General features: G+C 37.3%; 1 protein-coding gene across 2 annotated transcripts in view; it reads right to left on the bottom strand.

The window, feature by feature from the left end:
• Window positions 1-23,596, bottom strand: part of PDCD4 (programmed cell death 4) — a 29,138-nt gene extending 5,542 nt beyond the window's left edge. The window contains exons 1-8 of one of the 2 annotated variants that reach the window (XM_066239102.1): window positions 23,441-23,596; window positions 18,977-19,083; window positions 11,967-12,269; window positions 11,152-11,246; window positions 9,235-9,348; window positions 6,650-6,871; window positions 4,461-4,558; window positions 3,645-3,759 (exon numbers count right to left, since the gene is read on the bottom strand). In XM_066239102.1, coding sequence (XP_066095199.1) covers window positions 3,645-3,759; window positions 4,461-4,558; window positions 6,650-6,871; window positions 9,235-9,348; window positions 11,152-11,246; window positions 11,967-12,269; window positions 18,977-19,019 — 990 coding nt within the window. In that variant the 5' untranslated portion in view covers window positions 19,020-19,083; window positions 23,441-23,596. The remainder of the gene's footprint in view (window positions 1-3,644; window positions 3,760-4,460; window positions 4,559-6,649; window positions 6,872-9,234; window positions 9,349-11,151; window positions 11,247-11,966; window positions 12,270-18,976; window positions 19,084-23,440) is intronic. The other variant, XM_066239103.1, reaches the window with a different exon arrangement.
• Between the last annotated feature and the right edge of the window lie 1,836 nt (window positions 23,597-25,432).

Below are 25,432 nucleotides of genomic sequence, written 5' to 3'. Positions count from 1 at the left end.
ATAATAGAATTTTTTCATACTTAAAAAGTAAATCCCCAATTTTTAAGTGTTTCATAATTATGAAGAAAATTAAGTGTTTCATTGAGTCTTAATAACCACTGAGATTGACCAGCCGACTTAAAATGTAGGCCTGAGTTGTGACCATACTACTTCAACGCTCCCTGTGAAACAAGGGATCTTAATACCACTAGAGGGCACTAACTGAAAGTCTCAAAATGAACTTTTAAAGTAGCACAAACTCGCACTTCCATCAAGATGTCCTTAATGTCACACTCAGAGCAAAAAGAAAAAGAAAAAAGAAACATCAGGGCTTTACTAGCAAGGTAAAGATTGCCATATACTTTTCTCTACAACTGAGGATTTGAAACCCATTATCTAAAACATTCGTCAGTAATTCAGCTTCCAGTTATAGCTAGAGGCAAGTTTTGTTTTTCCTATTCAAATTTATACAATAAGATCTATAGCCCCAGAGAGAAGGGGGAAAGTTTTTCAGCACGAGAATGTCAACTAGGAATGTCTTTCCCTATACACTGCCTGTAACACCTTTGCACCTAGTAGATGCTCATTGATGATGACTGAATAAATAATCTCATGTATCTTCTACTTCATATTGCATACGTCTACAACATATTTCATAAAAGGTAAAGTAAATGCATCCTAATAATTCCTGCTATGCTTTAGAAAAATATCTAAAGCATGTCATCTGAATAACATTTTCACTCTATAATATTTATCATGTAAATTATATTACTTTGTTTCTAAACTTTACTATGTAACTTAAAGTATTTAAACATTTTCCATTAAGTTCCATTAATTTTTGAGAATGATGAATTAGGAACACATGTATACATTTCTAAGTCTTCTTTGCTCAACTCATCCTTCCATGTAAAAGTAAATGAATCTCAAAATATCAAACAAATACTGGGTAGTTTTATTTCAATTTTTATCTTGACCATTTTTTATTGAGGTAATTCACATATCACAAAATAGTTTGGGAGTTGCCCAAATAATTAATTTCAGGGAGTACAGATATCTCTCAAATTACAACGGGCTTATGTTGCAATAACCCTATCATAAGTTGAAAATATCTTTTTTTTTAAGATTTTTATTTACTAAGTTGAAAATATCTTAAGTAGAAAATGCATTTAATGTGAACCTACTAAACATCACAGCTTAGCCTAGCCTACCTTAACCATGCTCAGAACAAGTTCAAGTTAGGCAAAATCAACTCACTTCTGCTGCCCTGCATCACAAAGTATCATACCACATATATCACCAGCCCAGAAAAAGATCAAAATTCAAAGTACAGTTTCCACTGAATGTGTATAACTTTCACATCATCATAAAGTAAAAAACTCATTCAATCAGGCCCTGGCCGGTTGGCTCAGTGGTAGAGCATTGGCCTGGCGTGCAGGAGTCCCGGGTTCGATTCCCGGCCAGGGCACACAGGAGAAGTGCCCATCTGCTTCTCCACCCCGCCCCCCTCCTTCCTCTGGGTCTCTCTCTTCCCCTCCTGCAGCCAAGGCTCCATTGGAGCAAAGTTTGCCCCGGCGCTGAGGATGGCTCTGTGGCCTCTGCCTCAGGCGCTAGAATGGCTCTGATTGCAGCAGAGCAGCGCCCCAAGATGGGCAGAGCATCGCCCCCTGGTGGGCATGCCAGGTGGATCCCGGTCGGGCGCATGCGGGAGTCTGTCTGACTGCCTCCCAGTTTCTGGCTTAAAAAAAAAAAAATCATTCAATCAAACCATCCTAAATTGGGGATATATTACCCATCTGTATTACCATCTTAACAATATTAAGGCTGCTAATCCATAAACATGGGTATCTATTAATTTAGGTCTTCTTTAGTTTCTTTCAGCAATGTTTTGCAGTTTTCAGTGTATAAGACTTGCACTTCTTTTGATTAATACTTATTCCAAAGTATTTTAATCTTTTTATGCTATTGTAAATGTAACTGTTTTCTTAATTTCATTCCAAATCAATTGTTAATGTGCAGAAATAAAACTGAATTTTGTATACTGATCTTGTACCTTGCTACCATGCTGAATTCGTTTTATTAGTTAATAGCTTGGCTTTTGGCTGTGTGTGTGTGTGGGGGGGGGGGATTCATTTGGTTTTCCTTAAACAGATCACATCAGCTAAGACCAGAGATAATTTTACTTCCTTTACAATCCAGGTGCCTTTTATTTCCCTTTCTTGTCAAACTGCCCAGGTATCTTGATTGTTTTTATACTGTAATTGTTCTAATAACTTTTTAATTTAAAAAAACCCATATTGCAACCATGATATTATTAGCACCAACTCATCTATCTTACATAAAAGCAAAAATGGTCATAGCTCTAACTACATTTTAAGTTCCTTAACATTCATATAGCTATACCTATCATTAAGAAATTTACTGAGTATCAAAACTATAATCACAAAAACTATATTCTAGCCCTGGCCAGTGGTGCAGTGAATGGAGTATTGGTCCTGGATGCCATGCCACAGTCACTAGTTCGATCCGGGGTCACCAGCTCAAGCCTAGGGTCACTGGATGACTCGATCCCGAGGGCACAAGCTCAACCCCCAGTCAGGGTACATATGATAAGTAATCATGACACAATTAAAGTGGAACAATGAGTTGATGCTTCTCTCTCTCCCTTACCCTTTCTCTTCCTCTTCCACCCCACTCTCAAAAAAAAAAAAAAAAAAAAAAAAGAGATTATACTCTAAAATCAGAAGTTCATGATCTAAAATCTTCTAATTTTCTTAAAAATCAACAAATAAAATTTTTAAAAGTTTTTGCTATCCTGATATAGAACATCATTTTATTGCCATAAAAAAATCCAGAGAATGAATCCTGCATTTTAATGTAATAAATTAATTACTTTTTCTTTTAATGTTTGCATACAGTGAACCTCCTTATAATAATGCATCACTCTCCATCCATCACTGATCTACTCGTGTTCATAATTTACAATCTGGGACTATACAGTTTCAAGTCCTCACATAAAAATGAATATTTATTGAATAACTACAAAACAGAAAGTCTTATTTCAACAGTATTTGAATTTTATTTTTTTTTAACAGAAACAGAGAGAGAAGAGTCAGACACAGGGATACATAAGGCAGCAGGAAGGGAGAGAGATGAGAAGCATCAATTCTTCGTTGCGGCATTTTAGTTGTTTGTTGATTGCTTCTCATATGTGCCTTGACCAGGGGGCTACAGGAGACCGAGTAACTCCTTGCTCAAGCCAGCGACTTTGGGCATAAGCTGGTGAGCCTCGGGGTTTCGAATCTGGGTCCTCTGCGTCCCAGTCCGATGCTCTATTCACTGCGCCATCGCCTGGTCAGGCAGTATTTGAAAATTTTTAAATACTGTACCAATATAAGAAAATGACTTCATGCATTCCTTTGAGGTTCACAGTTTCCTTAATAACACAGTCTCATTTTTAAGTCAGGGAAACCATACAAATTTAATAACTATATAATTATTGTATAATTTATGGTGAAAGGGTATGAAGCCAAATATAAAAAGATTATTCAATGTTCCATTTGTATCTATAAGACGGAACTTAATTTTGTCCACAAAAATACCAGCTAGAGGGCAGCTTATTTCTCTAGAGAAATACATAGATAATAAATTAAATAACCAATAGTTACCTCTTTAACAAGGTGATTGACAGACTTCTGCCCACCTCCAGAGCCCCACACACTATCTTTGCGCTTTCCACCTTTAGACATACTCAGGAGCACAGTAGCCTTGTCGAGGGCAGCTCTACAAAAATGATTAGTTAATTAATTTTTGTTTGAACATGCTTCAGGTTGACCAAATTATGAATAAAGTTTGAAAACAAAAACCATAATATTCAAAAGTCTTTTTAGAAACTATTTTCCTAAATAAAAAGTTTGGAGCAAAACAAGTTGCTTCTCATGTTAACATTCTCACACTCTTCTTATTGCCATTTCCCAGTGAACAAAAATCTAACGTTATTACAAAATAAGTGATCCACACTGAGAAGGAACATTTCACATAAAACTTTTACTTAGATCCATGCATTCCCACCAGAGCAACCATTCCACTATGACCTGAAGTAGTCCTAGAAAATTAACATCTATACCTAAGAAAACCGAGCACATGGTTATGCCCAAATCTAAGTTTCCAGGTAGTTTACCTAAAGGGATCTTACAGAACACGCTCAGTTCAATCTTTTTATTTTATAATAAGGAAACGGAGGCCCAGAGGATAGTGGTGTAACATGATGATGGTTTAGCTAAAATCCAGATCTTTTACATTATAGTACTGTTCTCTTCCTATTATATCAGGCCAACAATCTCTCAATTTTGTTTTAACAGTGGAGAATACAAACAAATGACAAACAGATGTCCATAATGTCTGATTAATTCATGTGTCATTAAATAGAATCCGGTGGAATTGTCCCCTTTTGAAATTCTAAGTAGGAAAATTAATTTACTTACCTAGCCTGTACACAATCTACAGTTCCTTTGTAACTATCAATATAGGTATTACATAAAATTCCATCTCCAACAGCTCTAGCAATAAACTGGCCCACCAACTATAATAAGAAAAAAAGAGCTATATAAAAACATCTAAAATAAACCTTTATAGGATACAATTTCTAAATACATAAATGATGAAGGTTGACCTACACAGTCAATACCTAAAACAGATCGGAATATTCAAAAAAACATCTATTCAGCAGCTACTAATTATGCTTGGCACACATTCCCACATCTTAACCTTCAAGTTGGGTGCTATGGGGGGTGGAGGTACATCTGTTTTGCTCATTACTGAATCGCCAACACCTTCTACAATGCCTGAAAAAGAGTATGTGATCAAAAATACTTAAGTCAAAGACTTAAAGTCAAGAAAAAACCTCTTTTCTGGAGGAAGAAAAAATATGGAACTAGGTTTTCTCAAAAAACTGTTTGATTAAAAAATTTACCTTACATTAAAAGCTGTACACAGCTATTTATCTGAAAGTATGTTCACAGCATTATTTCTTATAAAAATTGGAAACTTTAGTGTCCAACAATAAAAGTATGGAATGATGCATATATAAGGATGTATACTATGTAACCACAGGGAAATATATTTACATTTTATAGTGTAAGGAAAATCAAGTTTCCAAATAGCATATTCAGTATGATTTCATTTTTTATTAAAATAGAAAAATATGGCCTTGGCCAGTTGGCTCAGTGGTGGAGCGTCGGCCTGGCAAGCAGAAGTCCCGGGTTCAATTCCTGGCCAGGGCACACAGGAGAAGCACCTATCTGCTTCTCCACCCCTCCCCCTCTCCTTCCTCTCTGTCTCTCTCTTCCCCTCCGGCAGCCGAGGCTCCATTGGAGCAAAGATGGCCCAGGCGTTGGGGATGGCTCCTTGGCCTCTGCCCCAGGCGCCAGAGTGGCTCTGGTTGCAACAGAGCAACACCCCGGAGGGGCAGAGCGTCGCCCCCTGGTGGGCGTGCCAGGTGGATCCTGGTCGGGCGCACGCAGGAGTCTTGTCTGACTGTCTCTCCCCGTTTCTAGCTTCAGAAGAATACAGAAAAAAAAACAAACAAAAAAAAACAACAGAAAAATATAAGGATATATAAAAACCATACATTTAACCCACAGAAAGTAGAATAAATATTCAACACCAAAATGTAAACCATGAGATCTTTCTTCATTTTGGCTTTTCTTTCTTTTCCAAAAATTTCCAGGTGGCTCAGTGGGTAAAGCACTGACCAGGCAAGCCAGCCAGAGGTTGTGGGTTCACTCCCAGTCAGGGTGTGTATGAGAAGTGATCAATGAATACACAATTATGTGTTAACAACCAAGTGAAACAAGTTAATGCCTCTCTCTCTCTCTCTCCCTCCCCCTTCCTCTCTTTCTCAAATCAATAGAAAAAATTTTTTTAAATTCTATAATGAATATGAACTTACATAATCATTCTTTTTAAAGTATGGTTATTGGTACTAAAAAAAAAAGTCTATGTTAGAATCACAGCTCAGTAACATAGACTACTGTCTGTCATCAGAAAGTATAATAGAAACAGCATTTAAGAATTAACTTACCTATACTCTATTCCTAAATTAATGTTTAAGTGCTCCTGCCTTGATATAAAACTTTGGTCAAGTAACCAGCAAAAATTTTATACATTTTTTAATTTCAAACCAGAAAGTCATTATTACAATGTCAGCATGTATTAAGTCTAATAAAAGTATAAGGCTCTGAGAATAGAAACCTAAACAGAAGCATAAACCATGAATTTTATAATTATTTCCCCACAATGCCTCAAAAGGGAAGTTTTACTTATGATCAAACTGAATCCTCAAAAATAACATTTTACATTTTTTAAAAATTCCAGCTCATAAAACAGCTTAACTACATATAATAGAGAATTTACAACAAAAAAAGTATGACTTAAAAACTACACAGAGAATTGGGGGGAAAGCAAAGTATAAAATTACAGTATGATAAAAACTATGTTTGGAGAAAAAAATCAGCTCAGGGAAAATACACTGAAATGTTAGACGGCTGTTTTTGTGTGGCAGGAAATAAGGGCCATACTTTCCTCTTCCATCTACTAAACTTCCTAGGGGTATGTATTACTTCTGTAATTACAAAGGTAGTGGGGGAAGAGAATGAACAAAAATCATACGAACCTGTGGCGCTCTAGGAGTATCCAATGCTAATTCAGGTAGATCTTTCAACAATTTATCAAATGATTTTTCTACATCATTTGTGCTCACTACTGTCCCACAAAGATCAGAAAGAAGCTTAGATGTCATTTCTCTATGACTAGCCTTTCCCTCCAATGCCAAGGACACTGCCAACACTGGTACTCCACTTTTCATTTCACCAAGATTTAAATCTCTTAGCATTTCCTATTAAAAATAAAAAAGGTATTTTACTTTTGAAAAAAATCAAGATTTTATTTATCTTTTCCTCTCCCGGTTTGGAAATAATCAAAAAAGCAGTCATATTTTTAAGCATAAGATAAATACCTTACTCTATATAAATTACACATTTACCTACTTTGTCAATCTTCAACTGTCTGAACATCATGAACTTAAGAATGTGAATTATATACCTAAAACAGTTTATTAAACCATGTAATATTACTAAGTTTGCTATTATAAATTAACCAATCCTCTGCTTTATAATATTATTCTAGGAATATTGCTTTATAAGCATATACAGAGAAATTTGTTTTACATGATTATAAGCTGTTTATACTCTACTTTTCTCCAAAGCTTTCTCTTTGCACAAAACTTTATTTTATACTGTCATATACAGTTTAAAATGGGATGTTAAACCATTGTTTTTAAAGTGGGATTTTTGTTTTAAATGTTGAAATAAAGTTAAAATTTTCTATTAAAAATATAATGTCAGCAACTAATATTTATTATGTATCAGGCATTCCAACAGCCACTTTATTTTATCTCATTTAATACTCAAAACAACTCTTTGAGGGCAGATACTATCACCATGCTCTACACACAAAGCACAGAAAAATTAAGTATTTGCCAAGGACACATAGCTGGAGTGGCCAGGTTGGAAGTGGACTACAGACACTTTGACCCTTGAGGCTAAATTCTAACTCAAATACTTAGCGTGCCTTTCTTTTCACTCAAAATTTTCTCAGAATATTTAAATCATGGTATGCTACTAAAAGAGTGCCAGTACTATTTTCAGAAGCACCTAACTGATGTCCTTGTAAATTATCTCTTCCACTCCATTTCATCTTTCTGAACTGCACTTGAACAGCTAAATCATTGCCTTTAAACATGATACTACTTCCTGAAACACCCTCTCCAACCATCTTACTCTGGCAAACTCCTAACCAATCTTAGATGGCTCAATAAACTCTTCTATCATTGTCATTTTATGCTTCCATAACACTCTGCTCATAGTACTACTCGGTTAATAAACACAGCATACTGTTGGTCCCATGCAAGGTAGGTAAGCACTGTTCAACAGTCCCTGTCCTCGTACGACTCAGTTAAATTCTTCCTCTACAATACAGTGTTTCACATTATATTCCAATAATGTTTATATATCATTTCCCTCACTTCACTGAGCTTCAGAAGGGCAGGAATCACCTAGTACAAATTTCTCCACATAGAATGCACTGAACAAATACTTGCTTCATATTCAAATCCTACAAATCCAAACATATGAAACCTCATGGTATCAGACAAATCAAGGAAGTCCAGTCTGAATTAAAAGAATCTAAAAAGGGCCCTGGCCGGTTGGCTCAGTGGTAGAGCATCGGCCTGGAGTGGGGAAGTCCCGGGTTAGATTCCCGGCCAGGGCACACAGGAGAGGCACCCATCTGCTTCCCCACCCCTCCCCCTTTCCTTCCTCTCTGTCTCTCACTTCCCTTCATGCAGCCGAGGCTCCACTGGAGCAAAAGTTGGCCCGGATGCTGAGGATGGCTCTGTGGCCTCTGCCTCAGGCGCTAGAGTGGCTCTGGTTGTGACAGAGCAACGCCCTGGCTGGGCAGAGCATCGCCCCCTGGTGGGCATGCCGGATGGATCCCGGTCGGGCACATGAGGGAGTCTGTCTGACTGCCTCCCCGTTTCCAGCTTCAGAAAAATACAAAAAAAAAAAATCTAAAAAGTCTTCTAAGAGTTGAAATTTTATTAATTTAAGTCAGTAATCCTAATACCTATACCAATAATTTTATTTTACCCTTTTAGATTTACTTAATAAAAAATTCATAACAGTAAATGTTCCCCTAACAAGTTATCATATTTGTTCTCTTGGTTTCTGTATACGGTTTTTTTCAAAATATTTCTGTGTTATTTTTAACAGAGTACAAAAATATTTTTTATTCTAATCCTAAACACTAATTTGAATGTCAAAAAAAATGGAACAAAATCAAGCATTTTTAACTGAGATCCCTGAAGAGGCATTAGAAAGCCCATGAATGCCTTGAAATTATCAAAATTATATTTTATAAACTATCAATTATAAAAGTGGTTTATAATTATAAAAATTATAAAAATATCGTGATATGTCATTTTTCAGAGAAGGAGATGGCATATAGCCCTCATCAGATCCCAGAGGTTAAGAATTGATCTAAATTAATAAAATTTTACTCCATTTCTTAGTTAGAAATTCATTTACAAAAAAGAAAATTCTTGAATTTATTCAGCAATCCAGATCATTCTAGATATGTTCTGCTTTTAATAGCATTTTCTCTTCTACATGAAACAAACTGTAACTGCAACTTTAAACCTACCGCAACTTCATTAGTATCTCCATGCTCAAAATATTCCTGTATGATTGGTGTTAAAGTCTTCTCAAATGCTGTTTCATCCAAAGGCAAAACTACAGTTTCATAAACACAGTTCTCCTAGGAAGGAAGAGAGAGAAAGAGTTATAAATTAAAGAACAAAATATTCAGTTAAACTGGAATTATTTTTTTTAACGTATAGTTATTGATTTTAGTGAGAGAGGAAGGGAGAGAAAGAGAGAGACAGGAACTTCTATCTGTTCCTTCTATATGCCCTGACCAGGCATCAAACCAGCAACCTCTGCACTCCGGGACAATGCTCTAATCAACCGAACTATCTGGCCAGGGAAAAACTGGAATTGTTTTATAATTTTATATTCCAACTGATTCGTAATCCAATTCTGGGAAAGAAGACATGCTACATGCTTTGATCAGTTATTTATATAAAAATAGACTCTGTTACTGTTCCTTTACAAAATCTAAATATAATAAACCAACATACAGATTAGTAATAACCACAACAAATATGACTTGCTTCAAACCCCCCAATATCTTCTGTTAATTCTTTAGATTTTTCACAAAATCAATCCTTCAGTGACCAAAAAGCTTTAAGATGGCTTCCTATCATATCTAGTGTTTTCATCAAAACTTCACTTAAAAAAAATGAAGCAGGAACCAAAGCCTTCATGATTAGCATTATCATAATAAAAGTCCCTATAACAAAAATCTATGTTGTCATGACTAAAATATCCTCAAAGGAAAAGCACTACTAAACTGAAATTTCAAAAAGAAGTATCCCCGCTCCCTTCTCTTATGCAAAAATATCTGAAATGTTTATATTCAACTTGTGACTGGCTTTCATCTAACAACATAAACTTGAAAGATTATGTATTAAAACTAGAATATTTAGCAAAGTTTCTACAGTATTTGAATCCTACTGGTTTGAAATTTTATTATTTCATGTTCTCTTAGAAAGAGTTCCATATCCAACTATTAGTTAAAATAGATTAAGTACATACATATAAACAACATACATTAAAAGCAATCTAACATATACCCTGATAATTTCCTGTCTAAAATTTTCACTACCACCTCTTATCTTACACCGAGAGTACTTTATCTAGCTTGTGGGGGTGGCGAGGAGGAACAAAATGGAGGTACAAGATGAAAAAAGACTGGTCATGAATTTTAATCATTAAAGCTGGTAAAGCTGGGAAATGAGTACAAGTGGTTTTATTATAATATTCTACTATTGTATGTTAGAAATTTTCCAGTAAAAAGATAAATACATGTAAGTTCATTAGAAAATCTATTAAAATTTTACATTATCAGCAATGTCCCTAGAAAAGATACACATTTAAAATCTACGAAACTTACCACCCTAAACAGAAATATTTAAAAGGAACTTAGTACCTACAAGTCTTTAAGATATTCAAAAGCATATATATTCTTCTAAATTTTCATTACTATAGAAACTATGTTGAATTTATTGAAAAATACTTAATTTGATAATCCTTCTCTCTCTGTCCCTGAAAAAATAAATAAATAAATAAATAAATAAATAAATAAATAGGTAATTCTAGGTGAATTTGTCAAGATCTGCTTTTGACTCCCTTCAGAACCCAAATGAAAATTATGTATATACCACTACTAGTTATATACCTGACCAAAACTAACCCGTCTGAAGATATGGAGAATTATTATGACATACATGCATATACTAATGTGTGTGTAAATATATATATAGTCGTTATATACACATACATTAATAAAATCATACACGATTGACAGTTATAGGTTATAAATAGATTATAAATATAAATATAGAGCATATGATTTGACAAATGTATGAGTAAACCACAAACATAAGATAAAAAATTTTGTTAGTATTTAAATATATATTAAAGACAAAAACACTGATACCTGGTCATCATCATAGTTAGGATCTTTCACATCCACCTCCTCCACGTCATACACCTGCCCAGGTGTACCCCAAACACCTTTGCCTCCTGCACCACCTGAAAAGTTTTGAATTGATCAAGGAAAGAAAAGTTTATAGTTTGTAAATTTTAGTTTTAATAAAAATTTAAAATAATTCTTGATATTCAAATGTTAATTAAAATAACAGCTAAAAACTTGTATTTTTTTTTACAGTTGAGTTATACTTTAAACCTCTTTTTATTCAGATCACTGCTTTTCCAGTAAAGATTAGATATTTTATAACCTACTTTGAAATATCATGTTGAAATAGCTTATAAAGTTAAATAAAAAGGCAGCTGCTTTACAATAAATGAAAAAACAAAATAAGATCAGAAAAACTGCTATATTGGGAACCTCAAAGTAGGTGACATTATAGTTTAGCTCTAAATTTTATTTGGCATTTGAGACCAAAACAAAAAGAAATTATGTTGACCCAGTAAGATGTGGCATAGATAACTCAATAAGGAAGAAATTATTTAACAAAGAAGCATACAACGACCATCAAATGTTTTAGGGTCAAATACTCTTTAGATATAAAAGTACATATTAAACTACACTTTGCAACTAGCAATGTTACAAATAATTTCTATTTAAGCATTAATAGTATTGATCATTATTTCTCTCTACTTCTATATACAATCTGACTTGTAGAATTTAACAAATGCAACTTTCTCTCATTCACAGAACAAGGAAATTGTAGTACAAGAATCAGACAATCTATTTTTCCATTTGTACCTTTAGATGTGGTATATACCAACCTTTCTTTGGTAGTCCCCGTCCTTTCCCAGATCTGGATCGCCTATCTAGCAACCTTCCTTTTGGACTGGTTGGCACAGTCACTCCACTTCTAATGGCTTCGCTCCCATTGTCACTGACTGAGTCGCCTCTGCCAGAGTCCCGGGATGAGTTTTTTCGTAGTCTCCTTTTTGCCTTGGCATTAATTCTAGCTTCATGAATGGAGGATGCTGAAATCCAATTTCCATTTATCTCATTCTTTATACCCTCAGTCCCCGCATTTTCCTCATCACCAGAAAAGAGAGAGTCACTTAAGTTATCAGGATCTTGAAGAGGAAAACAAAAAAAGAAAATTCTAAGTAAGTATTTTAACCATCTATTGCCAAACCAATTATAATCAGAAGTTCTATTAGGTTGAATCACATGAAATTACCATTTTTATCGGTCAGTAATGGTCACATACTGGCAATTTCATATGACTCAATCTAATACATGACAACTAAATAGGATTACTCTTCACATCAACATAGAAAATAAACTAAGGCACTGAATTTTAATGAACAAAGTTTACTGAAAGCATGTTATCTCATGTGCTTAGATCACACAATCTCTCTTAATATAAACACCAAATATAAAAACATTACACTTTTGTGAGCTAAGACAACTAAAGAGTTGGAAATATAAGATTAGTAAGGATCTTAAGAGAAAGGAGATAAATATATACAAAATGCCTAATATTACTATATTTATCAAGCATGGTGCTGGCACTTTATTATTTTACCCACCAATTTGAGAGCTATTTATTACATCATTTATACAGATTAGGAAACTAAGGTTGAAAGTATTTAAATAACTTGCCAAACATCTCATGATTAATTACAGACACTTAGAAAATATTACTAATCTGGCAAATAAGTGATCACATACAATTATTGAGCTGAACTGTTTATTGCTTTCAAAGCCGTCATCTCCAAGTTCTAATTTACCTCTTTAAACTTGACTCACATTACCTAACCATCCTCTGAAAATCTTCCAGCCTATGTAAGGTTTGTACATTATCACTGAAAGATAGTAATATGTTTGGAGTTTCCAATGGTCTCCTGTTTAAAATGTTATCCTCACTACTCTTTTTAGTTACCAAAATCCTTGAGGATATAGGTCAAGTATTACTTCCTCCATGAAAACTTTACTAACAATTCTACCCACAGTAATACTAATGCATGCATACTGCTCATTATCCGTATCACCAAAATCACTTTATTTTTATATAGCAGTTTTGCTTTTCCACTTGTTATAAGTCTCAAAAGAGGAACTGTACTTTTTAGTATCCTCAGCACCTAGCAGAGTATCCTTCACACTATCAACTCAAATGTCTGTGCAGATCACATGACACAGACATTCAGCTCTGCTCTGAAAACTTTGTTAAGTCAGAAAACCACTAAATTAGTGTACCCCTGGGCCAGTTTTTTTCATTTAGGCTAACTCAAGTCAGAATTGAATTCCTCAAATGGTTTTAAATATTCCTAACTGTAAACAGGATGTGTCAAGTCTATGTGCCTGGGCTTTAACATGTTTTAATTATGTTGAAACTAAATTTTTTAAAAAGCTAACCTTTAGTCCCTGGCCAGTTGGCTCAGTGGATAGAGTGTCGGCCCGGCATATAAACATCCTGGGTTCAATTCGCAGTCAGGGGCACACAAGAGAAGCGGCCATCTGCTTCTCTCCCCACTTCCCACTACCCCTTCCCCTCCTGAGGCCTGAGTGGCTCCATTGGTTCAAGTGTCACCTGGGCCTGGCCTGTGGCGGCGCAGTGAATAAAGTGTTGACCTGGAACATGGAGGTTGCCAGTTCGAAACCATGGGCTTATCTGGTCAAAGCATCTATAGGAGTTGATACTTTCTGCTCCTTCCTCATTCTATCTCTTTCTCTTTCTTACTCTCTCTCCTGTCTCTCTAAAAATTAATAAATAAAAATCTATTAAAAAATTATTAAAAAAATTTGGAACAAAAAGTGTCACCTGGGTACCTGGGTGCTACAGATAGCTCAGTGGGTCTGAGCATCTTAGCCTCAGGCACTAAAAGTAGCTAGGTTGATTTGAGCATTGGCCCAAGACGGGGGGGGGGGGGGGGGGGGGGGGCGCGGGTTTGCCAGGTGGATCCCGTTCAGGGATGCCAGTCTGCCTCACTATCTCCCCTCCTCTCACTTAAAAAAAAAGTCATCCTTTAAAAAGCATAGATGTATTAAAATCTGAATAATTCTTGACAAAACATATAAAATTTAGCAATAAACATCATTGTAATAAAAAAAAACATTAAATAGCCCTGGCTGGTTGGCTCAGTGGTAGAGTGTCAGCCTGGCGTGCAGGAGTCCCGGGTTCGATTCCTGGCCAGGGCACACGGGGGAAGCGCCCATCTGCTTTTCCACCCCTCCCCCTCTCCTTCCTCTCTGTCTCTCTCTTCCCCTCCTGCAGCCAAGGCTCCACTGGAGCAAAGTTGGCCCGGGCGCTGAGGATGGCTCTGTGGCCTCTGCCTCAGGCACTAGATGGCTCTGGTTGCAACAGAGTGATGCCCCAGATAGGCAGAGCATCGCCCCCTGGTGGGCGTGCTGGGTGGATCCCAGTAGGGCGCATATGGGAGTCTGACTGCCTCCTCATTTCCAACTTCAGAAAAATACAAAAAAAAAAAAAAATTAAATAGAATCAAATTACTTCATTAGTCTCTTAAGTACTATCCATGCCTTCGGTCCTCAAACCATTCTCCAAGTTGAGTGGAAACTGAATTTCTAAAACATGTCCACACTGAATGAAACTCATTTGAAGGTATTCCTACTAGGTCAAAATAAAGTGTAAACCCATTACCTTGTAACTTAAGGTCCTTTATTTTCTTTTTCTTTTAATGTTTACTTTATTGATTTTAGAGAGAGGAAGGGAGAGTGGGAGAGACAGGAACATCAATCTGTTTCCATATGTGCCCCGACCAGAGATCGAACCAGCAACCTCTGTGCTTTGGGACACACATTCAAACAGTTAGAGCTTATACCTGGTATCATAGCAGAGATCATGATGTGCCAATATGTGACCATTACTGAGATACTGACCTAATGGAGGGCTTAGTTTAGCAGAATAATACAAAATATATTAGAAAAAAGGGAAAGTATAAAGTGGAAGACCAGCTAAGAAAATGTTGCAGTAATGCAGTCACCAACTGGAAAGGGCACGGGTAGGAACTGTAGGGTAATTGAAAATGTGACACTTTTCATAAAAAAATAAAAAGCTTTTAAACAAAATAGATTCAAGAAAAATGAAATGATATCTTAAAATTTATATTTTTTCTTTTTAAATTTTTCCAATTTTCTTTTAAAATTGATTTTAGAGAAAGGAAGGGGGAAGGGAAAAGAGAGAAGAAGGAAGAGAAAGAGGGAGGGAGGGAAGGAAGGAAGGAGAGAGACATCGATTTGTTGTTTTATTTATTATTTATGCATTCATTGGTTGATTCTTGTATGTGCCCTGAACTGGAATCAAATCCACAACCTTGATGTATCGGGATGATACTGTGACCAACTGAGCTACCTAGCCAGAGCCAGTATCTTAGTTTATAGACTAGGAAAGCAATCCAGGGTTAGAAGGGTGAGTTTGTAATATCATCATAACCATCATCATAACTAAACTGGTAGCCATAGTAGTACTACTTCTGTCATTACCATCACTATTGTTACCTACTAGATACCAGTTTCTACCCTACACACTTTACATACATGGTCTATAATCCTCACAAAACTCTGTAATGAAGATATTTACCCTCAGTTTACAGATGGAAGATGTTTCATAGGAAAGTTACATATCTAAAACAAATTGTGGCCAGGATTCAAACATGTGAATCTTGGATCACTATAATTATAGACTATACAAAGCTTGAGTACAGCAGAGTGGTGACAGCTAAAGAGATAAAATGAACAAAGGAAGGGATGTAAAGAGAGAAAAGCAAAAGAGGAAGGAGAAGGACCAGAGCTCAGACAAATCAGATGGAATTTCAAGTAAGAGTCGGTAGTTGAAGAAAACATTAAACATCTACCTGTAACATATTACTTTTAATTATTCTACAATTAAGGTGAACCACCAAACTCGTCTAGAAGATAAAGGACTTAGAAGTATAATTAAATGCTTTAAACCATCCCCTAGAGTACTAAAGTATTCAGTTTAAATATATTTCTCACTTTTTTTCTTCTTCAACTATTTTATTATCTTTTCAGATACAAGGGAGGGCCCAAATAGGTTTAGTTATAATAAAAATAAATGATACAATAATAAGTAAATAATACAAGAATAAACTGTTTCATGTTCTCATAACTGTAAGTGGCTATCATACTGGGCAGTTCAGAAAACAAAGTAATAATCAGGTGTGTGTGCACATGTGTACACACACAATGGAATACAACTCAGCCATAAAAAATGAAATATTGCCATTTATTACAACATAAATGGATCTTGAGAGTATTACATTAAGTGAAGTAAGTCAGACAGAAAAGGACAGAAACCACATGATTTTGCTCATATATGGAATATAAAATAATTAACAAAACAAATAAACAAAAAAATGCATAGATACAGACAACAGAATGGTAGCTACCAGAGAAGAAAGAGGGTATGGGAAGACAGACTAGGTAAAGGGGGTCAAATATATTAACAGAAGGAAACTAGACTTCAGGTGGAGAGCACACAGTAAAGTACAGACAGAAAACTATAATGTTATACACCCGACAATTATTTAATATTATTAACCGATGTTTCCCCAATACATTTTAACTATATAGAGAAACAATTATCTATATGTAAAATATACATATATATTTTTGTAAAATATATTCTTAACTTGTATTATTACCACCCCCACCTCAATGAAGGAGATACATGATACCCATTTATAACCCTAAAAATCAAGTACAGTACTCATAGCTATTGTATATACCAGGACCCAAATAATCCTTAATTATAATAGTTTTTTTCAACTATAATTTTCAAGCATACTTGAAATCAGAATGATAAATAAAAATGGCAAAGAAGTTTCAACTTCAAATTGTCTGTTCTGCTCAAAGAAAACTATGTAACTTGTACACAACAGTGAGATAGTCACTGAAAAAAATAAAGCTGTATTAAAAAGTGAAATATCTATTTATGTTATAAAAATTATTTTTAATTATTAAAATTATAAAGCAAACAAATATATCAATATGAAAAGGTCTCATTATTCAGAATATTGCAAAATACTAATTAACTGTCTACATCAGTGGTAGTCAACCTGGACCCTACCACCCACTAGTGGGTGTTCCAGCTTTCATGGTGGGCGGTAGTGGAGCAACCAAAGTATAAATAAAAAGATAGATTTAACGATAGTAAGTTGTTTATTTATAAAGATTTATTCTGCCAAACTTAGCGAAAATCCAATATAAAGTACTTGGTAAGTAATTATTATTATATGCTTTAACTTGCTGTAACTCTGCTTTATAAATTTTATAAAGTAAAGTTACTTCCCTACTTTATAAATCACCATTACTGTAGAACTGGTGGGCAGTTAGAAAATGTTACTACTAACAGAGATACAAAAGTGGGCAGTAGGTATAAAAAGGTTGACTACCCCTGGTCTACACAAAGATTATTATGAAAGCTAGACATATATCTTAAGTTGTCTGAAGTTGATATTTTGTTTGTTAATTTTATCCATTTATTCATTTTTTAGAGAATGGAAGGGAACAAGAAACATCAATTTACTACTCCACCATTCATGCATTCATTGGTTGATTCTTGTATGCGCCCTGACCGAGGATCAAACCCACAACAACCTTGGCTTATCAGGCCAATGTTCTAACCAACTGACACACCTGGCCAGTGCTGAACTTACTCAGCAATTGAATACCTATTGCAAAAAAACCATCTTTATAAATACATGCTATTCAAGCATGACAGAAAGTAAGGGAAAATACCCATAGGTAATTTATAAAATATAAATTACTGGTTAGGAAAGATATCAAAAATACCAAGTAGTTTCTGTTATAGAACTCACTAGCTCACGCAAGTTCACTATTCCTTCCCATTTTGCACAATAGTTTATTATAGTGTAAAATAAGAATATATAATATTTGAAGGGACAGGCAAAAATGTAAGAACATGTGATGAATTTTCTATGAAAATAAGAATCACAAACTTGATTTTAAAAATATGACCTGGCCTAACTGATGGTAGCACAATGGACAGAGGATTGCTGAAGTCACTGCCCTGAGTGTGGGTTCATTTGGCTTGAACACAGGTTCACCAGCTTGAGCAAGGGATCATCACTACAATCCCATGGCTGCTGGCTTGAGCAAGAAAGAGGTCACTGGCTCAGCTGGAGCCTCCCAGTCGACGCAGTATGAGAGGCAATCAATGAACTAAAGTGCTGCAACTACGAGTCAATGCTTCTCATCTCTTTCTCTAAATAATAATAATAATAATAATAATAATATGACCTATTTTCTTCTAGCATGAAGATGGTTTTTAAAGTAAAGACTGCCCTGGCCAGTTGGCTCAGTGGGAGAGTATTGGTCTGGCATATGGATGTCCTATGTTCGATTCCTGGTCAAGGCACATAGGAAGAGATCATCTGTTTCTTCACCTCTCCCCTCTCCCCTTCCTTTCTCTCTTTCTTTCCTGCCACCACCCTGCAGCTAAGGCTCAATTGATTCGAGCACATTGGCCCGGGTGCATCAAATAGGTCCGTGAAGCCTCTGCCTCAGGTGCTGAAAATGGCTCGGCTGCAAGCATGGCCCCAGATGGGCAGAGCATCAGTCCTAGACAGGGGTTGCTGGGTGGATCCCAGTCAGGGCACATGCGGGAGGCTGTCTCTCTATCTCCCCTTCTCTCACTTGTAAAAGAAGAAGATAGATAGATAGATAGATAGATAAATAAAATAAAGTAAATGTGGTTTTAATATCATGGCTTCATAAAATGTGGTATGGCCTGAAACTTGGTCAGAATACAATCAAGGTTCAAAATAACACTTACCTGTAGGGTTTACATTCAGTATCTGCTCATTTTCTACATCCATTATTCCTTAATTTCACTTGCACTGATTAAATGACCAAATGGAAGTCTTCCCTTGGGATCTATTTCTTCAAAAAAATAAAAAAGAAAGAAAAGGTTCAATATATTTCTGATATAATTAAGGCAAATTCCATTTATTTAATAATACTGTAAAAAGAAAGCCACCAGATAACTCCATTTTTTAAACAAAAGAGTTCAGTTCACTTTCAAAGCTTATGCTAAGTAATATTTGTTTTCAATCTTCTTGACAAGTTTACCTGTGTCCATAAAAAAAAAAAAAAAGGTCCTATTTCTGGATGTGCCAAATGACCCTTTTAACTCACTATACATGTTTATTTCAAGTTAATACATACACTTCTAATTTTTTTTTAAATAAAAGGCTTTATAATTAATCTGATATAAAAAATACTGGTTAGTTTGCTACCAAAGAATTATGAGGACTACAAAATGCAAACAATAAAGTACTGGCTAATCAAGAATATCACAAGACTATGTTATTTTTCATTCTACAACATATCTGGAAGCAGACATATATGCCATTTCATAACATAAGTACCTATAACTACTGTTATACAACTTTGAGATTGGGATAGATTTTAAAAAATTGTTTTCCATGACAAGAGTATTATTTTTATAACCTGAAAAAAAGCATTAAAATTTTTTTCTTTACCTATTTTAAAAAGGAATAAGTACAATGACATTATCATCTCAATATTTGAGACTTCAGTTTCAAAATGGCTTAAAAATTATTAATGCTGGAAGATTTTGATTAAATCATTTACCTTCTACTTAGACAATTAACTTAGTAATATAAATCAATGTTGCTGGAAAGACTATCAAAATATATTTTCATAAGAACTTTTACCAGAAGGTATAATCAAGTATGATTTCAGAATCTCTCTGGAATTATTTTTCAAATAGTGGTTTACAGCAGTGGTCCCCAAACCCCGGGCTGCAGACCGGTACCAGTCCGCGGGCCATTTGGTACTGGTCCGCAGAAAAAAAATAAATAACTTACATTACTTCCCTTTTATTTATATTTAAGTCTGAACGATGTTTTATTTTTTAAAAATGACCAGATTCCCTCTGTTACATCCGTCTAAGACTCACTCTTGATGCTTGTCTCGTAAGTTCGACAATTATATTTAAAAATATCACAGTTTTTACGCAGGTCGCATAATTTTATTTTGTGCATTTATCCGTCCCACCCTAAAGGTCGGTCCGTGAAAATATTTTCTGACATTAAACCGGTCCGTGGCCCAAAAAAGGTTGGGGACCACTGGTTTACAGTACACTTAAATAATATAGGTTGTATATCGGTCCTCCCAGTCATTCACAGTAATTTCACTGGCAGTATGGTCCTCTTTTTTTTTTTTTTTTTTTAGATTTTATTTATTCATTTTAGACAGAGGAGACAGAGAGAGACAGAAAGGAGGAGCAGAAAGCATCAACTCCCATATGTGCCTTAACCAAGAAAGCCCGGGGTTTTGAACCAGCAACCTCAGTGTTCCAGGTCGATGCTTTTACCCACTGCGCCACTGCAGGTCAGGCAGTATGGTCCTCTTTTAAGACATAAAATGCACAAATTAACGAAAATGACTGATGAACTACAGAAAAGCATATTTTTCTCATACAGCATAACCAACAGCAGATGTCATTTTAGAATGATATATGATATGCCACCTGTAACTCCAAGGTGAAACTGACTTAAATTCCTCAATATATACTATTTTAACATCTTAAAAGTTTACAGTATTTTTTTTGCCAGAAAAGGGTATTATTTTGTAAAACAAAAATAAACACAATCTTTTGCTAAAATTATAAATTCTTAATATGACACAATCCTTAGGCTGCTGAAATGCTATCATGCTGCTTCAGAAATTGACAAAAAGCAACATCACTCCAATTCTATTCAGCATAAAAAGACATGATTTTATATAAACACCTCTGAATATAATTCCCACAAACTGGATTTAGGAGAAAAAAATAACTTTCGAAAGATATACAAAAATAGTTCGTGAATCTAAACATTTAATGTCTTTCATGACTGAAAATGCCATCTGTTTCATTTCTGTATATGAATTACTCATTACAAAAAAAGTGAAAATGTGTATGAGTTTTTTACACTAGAGCTACATTAAAGTCTTTTTCATACTGATGCAATCAGTTCTGAGAAAATACTTTCTGCAGAACATAGCTAATAAAGGAAATGAAACGAGAACTAATGTTTATAAAGCCCTTTCTACTTCAAAAAGAATTTTACATACATTTCATGTACCTCTCAGAACAATCCTGAGGTAGGTACTTTCACTCTGCACACAACTGAATAGATTCTGAAAAGGCAGGTGACCTGTCCACAGAGAAGGCTGCTCAGTGGAAGAACCAGGTTTAGAACCTAAACCTTCTAAACCCTGCACTGTTTGCATACATTCAATACCAAAGTTTAGAATACCACAGTAAGATTGTTTTTTTTAGGGTTAAAAGAGAAAAACTTATTAAAACACAGACTCCGATTGTTACATCAAATTTTTAAGTACTGCTTTCCAAACAAAAATATTTACTTTTAACTATTATACAGAAGACATTCAGTTGGGCAAAGAAAATTGTTAGCTAATGACTATCATCTATACCATGTTTGTTTTTATTAAGTAATCATAAAAAAAAATAGCCCTGTGTCTTCAGGCGATGGTTATGCAATCAAGAACTCAGTCACACTTGATAGCAAAACACAGTTGTAGAAGGATAAAGATATGTTCTCTGTTTTTATTCTCTTCAAAGCAGGAACACCCCCCCTCAGTTTATTTAAGAACCCTTAAGATCTTTGCCCCAAACTTAAGAAAATGTAAAACAAAAAAATTAAACCCCCATCCTTCATACTAAACTACAATATTGTTTCAATACAACAAAACTATACGTGTATTAGAAAAAATTAAGGCTGAAATTAAAGTTTTTATTTCTCCAATGTTTCAAAGAAACATACACACAGAAGTCTTCAACTGCCAAGACAGTCCCTAAAAGATAAGTCTCAGCTTCCCAGCACTCCCTTCCAAAAATCTATTTCCTGAAATATACCTGATAATCCACCCTGACAGTTTTTAAAAGTTCAGTCCATATGCTAACTAGAAAATTATTTGTATTCATTCCAGGGCTACAATCACAGCTAATTAGTAACTTAAAAGCAGCTAAAACTGTTTTAACCACAATGATGCAAAAGTGAGCACTATAGAAAAGATCAAAATATCATTTATTTTTGCACTCCTAGGCACTTTTCCTTATTACTATACAACAAGATAATAATAACCCATCAAAATTCAAAGATGCTGCAGAGATCATTAGGGAATTTAACAAACCTATAGTGAAGGAGGGTTAAGGGCAGAAATACCAATAATTACATTTACAACACATCAGCAGTTCTTTTTAAAAAGTATATGGTGGTTTCCTAAAAAGCCTTGTATTAAGGAGAATGCCAAAATTCTAAGAACTCAACAGTAAAAACAGGCGGTGGCTGACTTATCCACACGAAGATGCATTTTTAACTGTTTTAATTACGTGTAGTAACTACCCTGCTCCTGGCGACGTGGCTAGTTCTCACAAGGACACGGGAGACGGGCGATACCGACTTCAGCAAACCGTTCTGCAGCTCTTGCAGAAATGAAATAATAAAAACCCTCCCGTGTACGAAGCAGCACCGAACTGACAAATGCAACACACACAGCGTGCTTTTCAGTGAAAGGGGGCTTCCTTCCCGTCTGTGTTTTCTCCGGAAGATTTCATTTAAATTAAAACAAACAGAGGAGCCCACGACCCCGCGCCTCCCCGCGGAGGGCCCGGCGGCGGGCACGTGCCGCCCCCGGCGCAGCGGCGAGCGCGCGGCCCCCGAGCAGCGGGCGCGCCGCGGCCCCTCGCCGGGAGGCCCGGACCGCGGCCGCCGTCCGGACCGGCCCCGGCCCCGGCGGGCCGACGGCATGGGGGGCGGGGCGGCTCTCCAGAGGGCCCCCGAGGCGGCCGGCGCGCGAGGGGCCGCGACCACGCTCCCAGGGTCTCCGCCAGGCCAGAAACGCGCCGTCCGACGCCCACTCCCCAGATAGGAGGAAACGGCGGTCTGCGGGCCGGGCCGGAACGGGCCCTGTCCGCCGAGCGCGCCCCGAGCGGCGGGGATGGGGGCCGGGGGCGGGGGCCGGGAGGGGGCGGGCCCGCGCCGAGGGCGCCGAGGGCACCGGGGCCCCGGGCGTCGGGGGGGACGCGGCGGGCCGGCGGGGCTCCGTGGCGGCAGCGGGCCCCCAGCCGCGCCGAGCCGGACTGGCCAGACGGGGCCGCGGCCTCCACGCCCCCTCCCCCTCCCAACGTGCGGCTGCATCGCGGAGAGACCAGGGCTGGGGGAGACAGAGCAGCGCTCCCGAGCGTGCGAGCCGCGCCGGTACTGACCCCTCGAGCCGCTGCCGCCGCTACTCGCCCAGGTCCCCGGTCCGCTGCCCCGACCCCGCTCCTCAGCCTCTGCCGCTGCCTCGGAGCGTCTTCGACCCCTCTCGCTCTGTTTTTGTTTTGTTCTACCCAGTAACACGGGGGCGAGAGGCCGGTGTTGATTGGACGAGGTGAGGAGGTCGGCTGGCCAATCGTAGCGGAGAAGCTGGAGCTGCGAGGAAAAGGGAGGGAAGTGAAACGTGGAAAGCTGGGCAGGGGCGCAGGAAGGCGCATGCGCGTCTGGCTCCCAGACCTGTCTGGAGCGGGAGCGGGGCGGGCAGCTGAAGTAGGGGAGAGTGGGGAGGGGAGGCGGGATGGAGGCGTTGGTTCTGAAAGGGCAGTGGCCTTGGTGGGGGGAGTATGCTGAGGTGCCTTGGCCTGCTCGTTCATTCCCCTCACTGGGCAGTTAGCAAAGTCCGTTAAAGCAAAGGCTTTGAGCTTCCTGAGGGTCCCTGACCCCATTTCCCGACACTCCTCCAGAATACCCTTAATTTTTCCAGTTCTTTCTCTGGCTGGCCCCTGCTCACTCCTTGACGCCTGTGTGTACAAACCCCACCTTAAGGACTTTATCTCAGTGAATGCTCTCAACCTTTGAGATGGAAATCACTCCCATTTCACAAACGAGGAAACAGACTCAAAAACGCTTTGAAGTCTTTGTGTTCGTGAGTAGTCAGGCCACTGTTGTTCAAACTCACTGAACTCTGGCTATAACTTCTTTATTGAAACTTTAACTTCCTTTTTAATTTTTCTATATGTTTTTGAGGAAGCCTCATGCTGTTTATGACCCAGCAATTCCACTTCTGGAAATAAATCCAAAGAAACCCGGAGCACTAACTCGAAAAGAACATAGGGGTCTATGTTCACTGCAGCATTATTTACTATAGCCAAGATTTGGAGGCAGCCAAGTCGGCCATCAGTAGATCCGTGGATAAAAAGGCTGTTGTACATTTATGCAACAGAATAGTACTCGGTTGTGAAAAAGAAGGAAATCTTACCTTTTGCAACAGCATGGATGGACCTGGAGAGTATTATGCTAAGTGAAATAAGCCAGGCAGAGAAAGACAAATACCATATGGTATGATATGATTTCATTTATACGTAGAATCTAATGAGCAAAATAAACAAAATAGAAACAGACTCAGAAATACAGAAAACTGACAATTGTCAGAGCGGAGAGGGGGAGGGGCATGAAAATGGTGAAGGCATTTAGCAAAAAAGAAAACATAGACACAGACAACAGCATGGTGATTACAAAAGGGACAGGGAGGTGGGGGAGATGAAGAGGGTAAAGGAGGATTAAATGTGATGGAAAGGACATGACTTGGATGGTGAACACCATACAATATACAGAAGATTATAGAAATGTGACCTTGGAACCTATATAATTGTATTAACCAATGTCAACCCAATAAATTCAATTAAAAAGAAAGAAAGAATAGAACTTCCACCTCTTGTGGTTGTTCTTTGTGTTTTTTTCCTCCTGGCTATACTTCTCTTTGACTAGTCTTCTCTATTTTTCTTGTCCCCCAACCCCTGAGGTACTGACTAGAACCTTCTGCTGTCTCTGTGGACTCAGGAGAAGACTCAGGCACTATCTCTGGCAAGATAGTGTCCCCAAAATCCAAGTGCTCCCACCTGACCTGTGGTGGCGCAGTGGATAAAGCATTGACCTGGAAATGCTGAGGTCGCCGGTTCAAAACCCTGAACTTGCCAGGCCAAGGCACATATGGGAGTTGATGCTTCCAGCTCCTCCCCACCTTCTCTCTCTGTCTCTCTCTCTCTCCCTCTCTGTCTCTCTCTCTCCTCTCTAAAATGAATAAATAAAATTTTTTAAAAAATCCAAGTGCTCCCTCCCTCACCAGGTGAGACTCTTGCCTGACGTACCCCTTCTGCCCAGTCACTCTGTCTGGGAACCATCTCTAATGTTGTTATTCCTCTACACACACACACACACAC

The sequence above is a fragment of the Saccopteryx bilineata genome, chromosome 7, assembly GCF_036850765.1.
Source record: "Saccopteryx bilineata isolate mSacBil1 chromosome 7, mSacBil1_pri_phased_curated, whole genome shotgun sequence".
NCBI lineage: Eukaryota > Metazoa > Chordata > Mammalia > Chiroptera > Emballonuridae > Saccopteryx > Saccopteryx bilineata.
The sequence above is the reverse complement of the archived record's forward strand: the minus strand, read 5'-3'. Positions and strand labels throughout refer to the sequence as shown.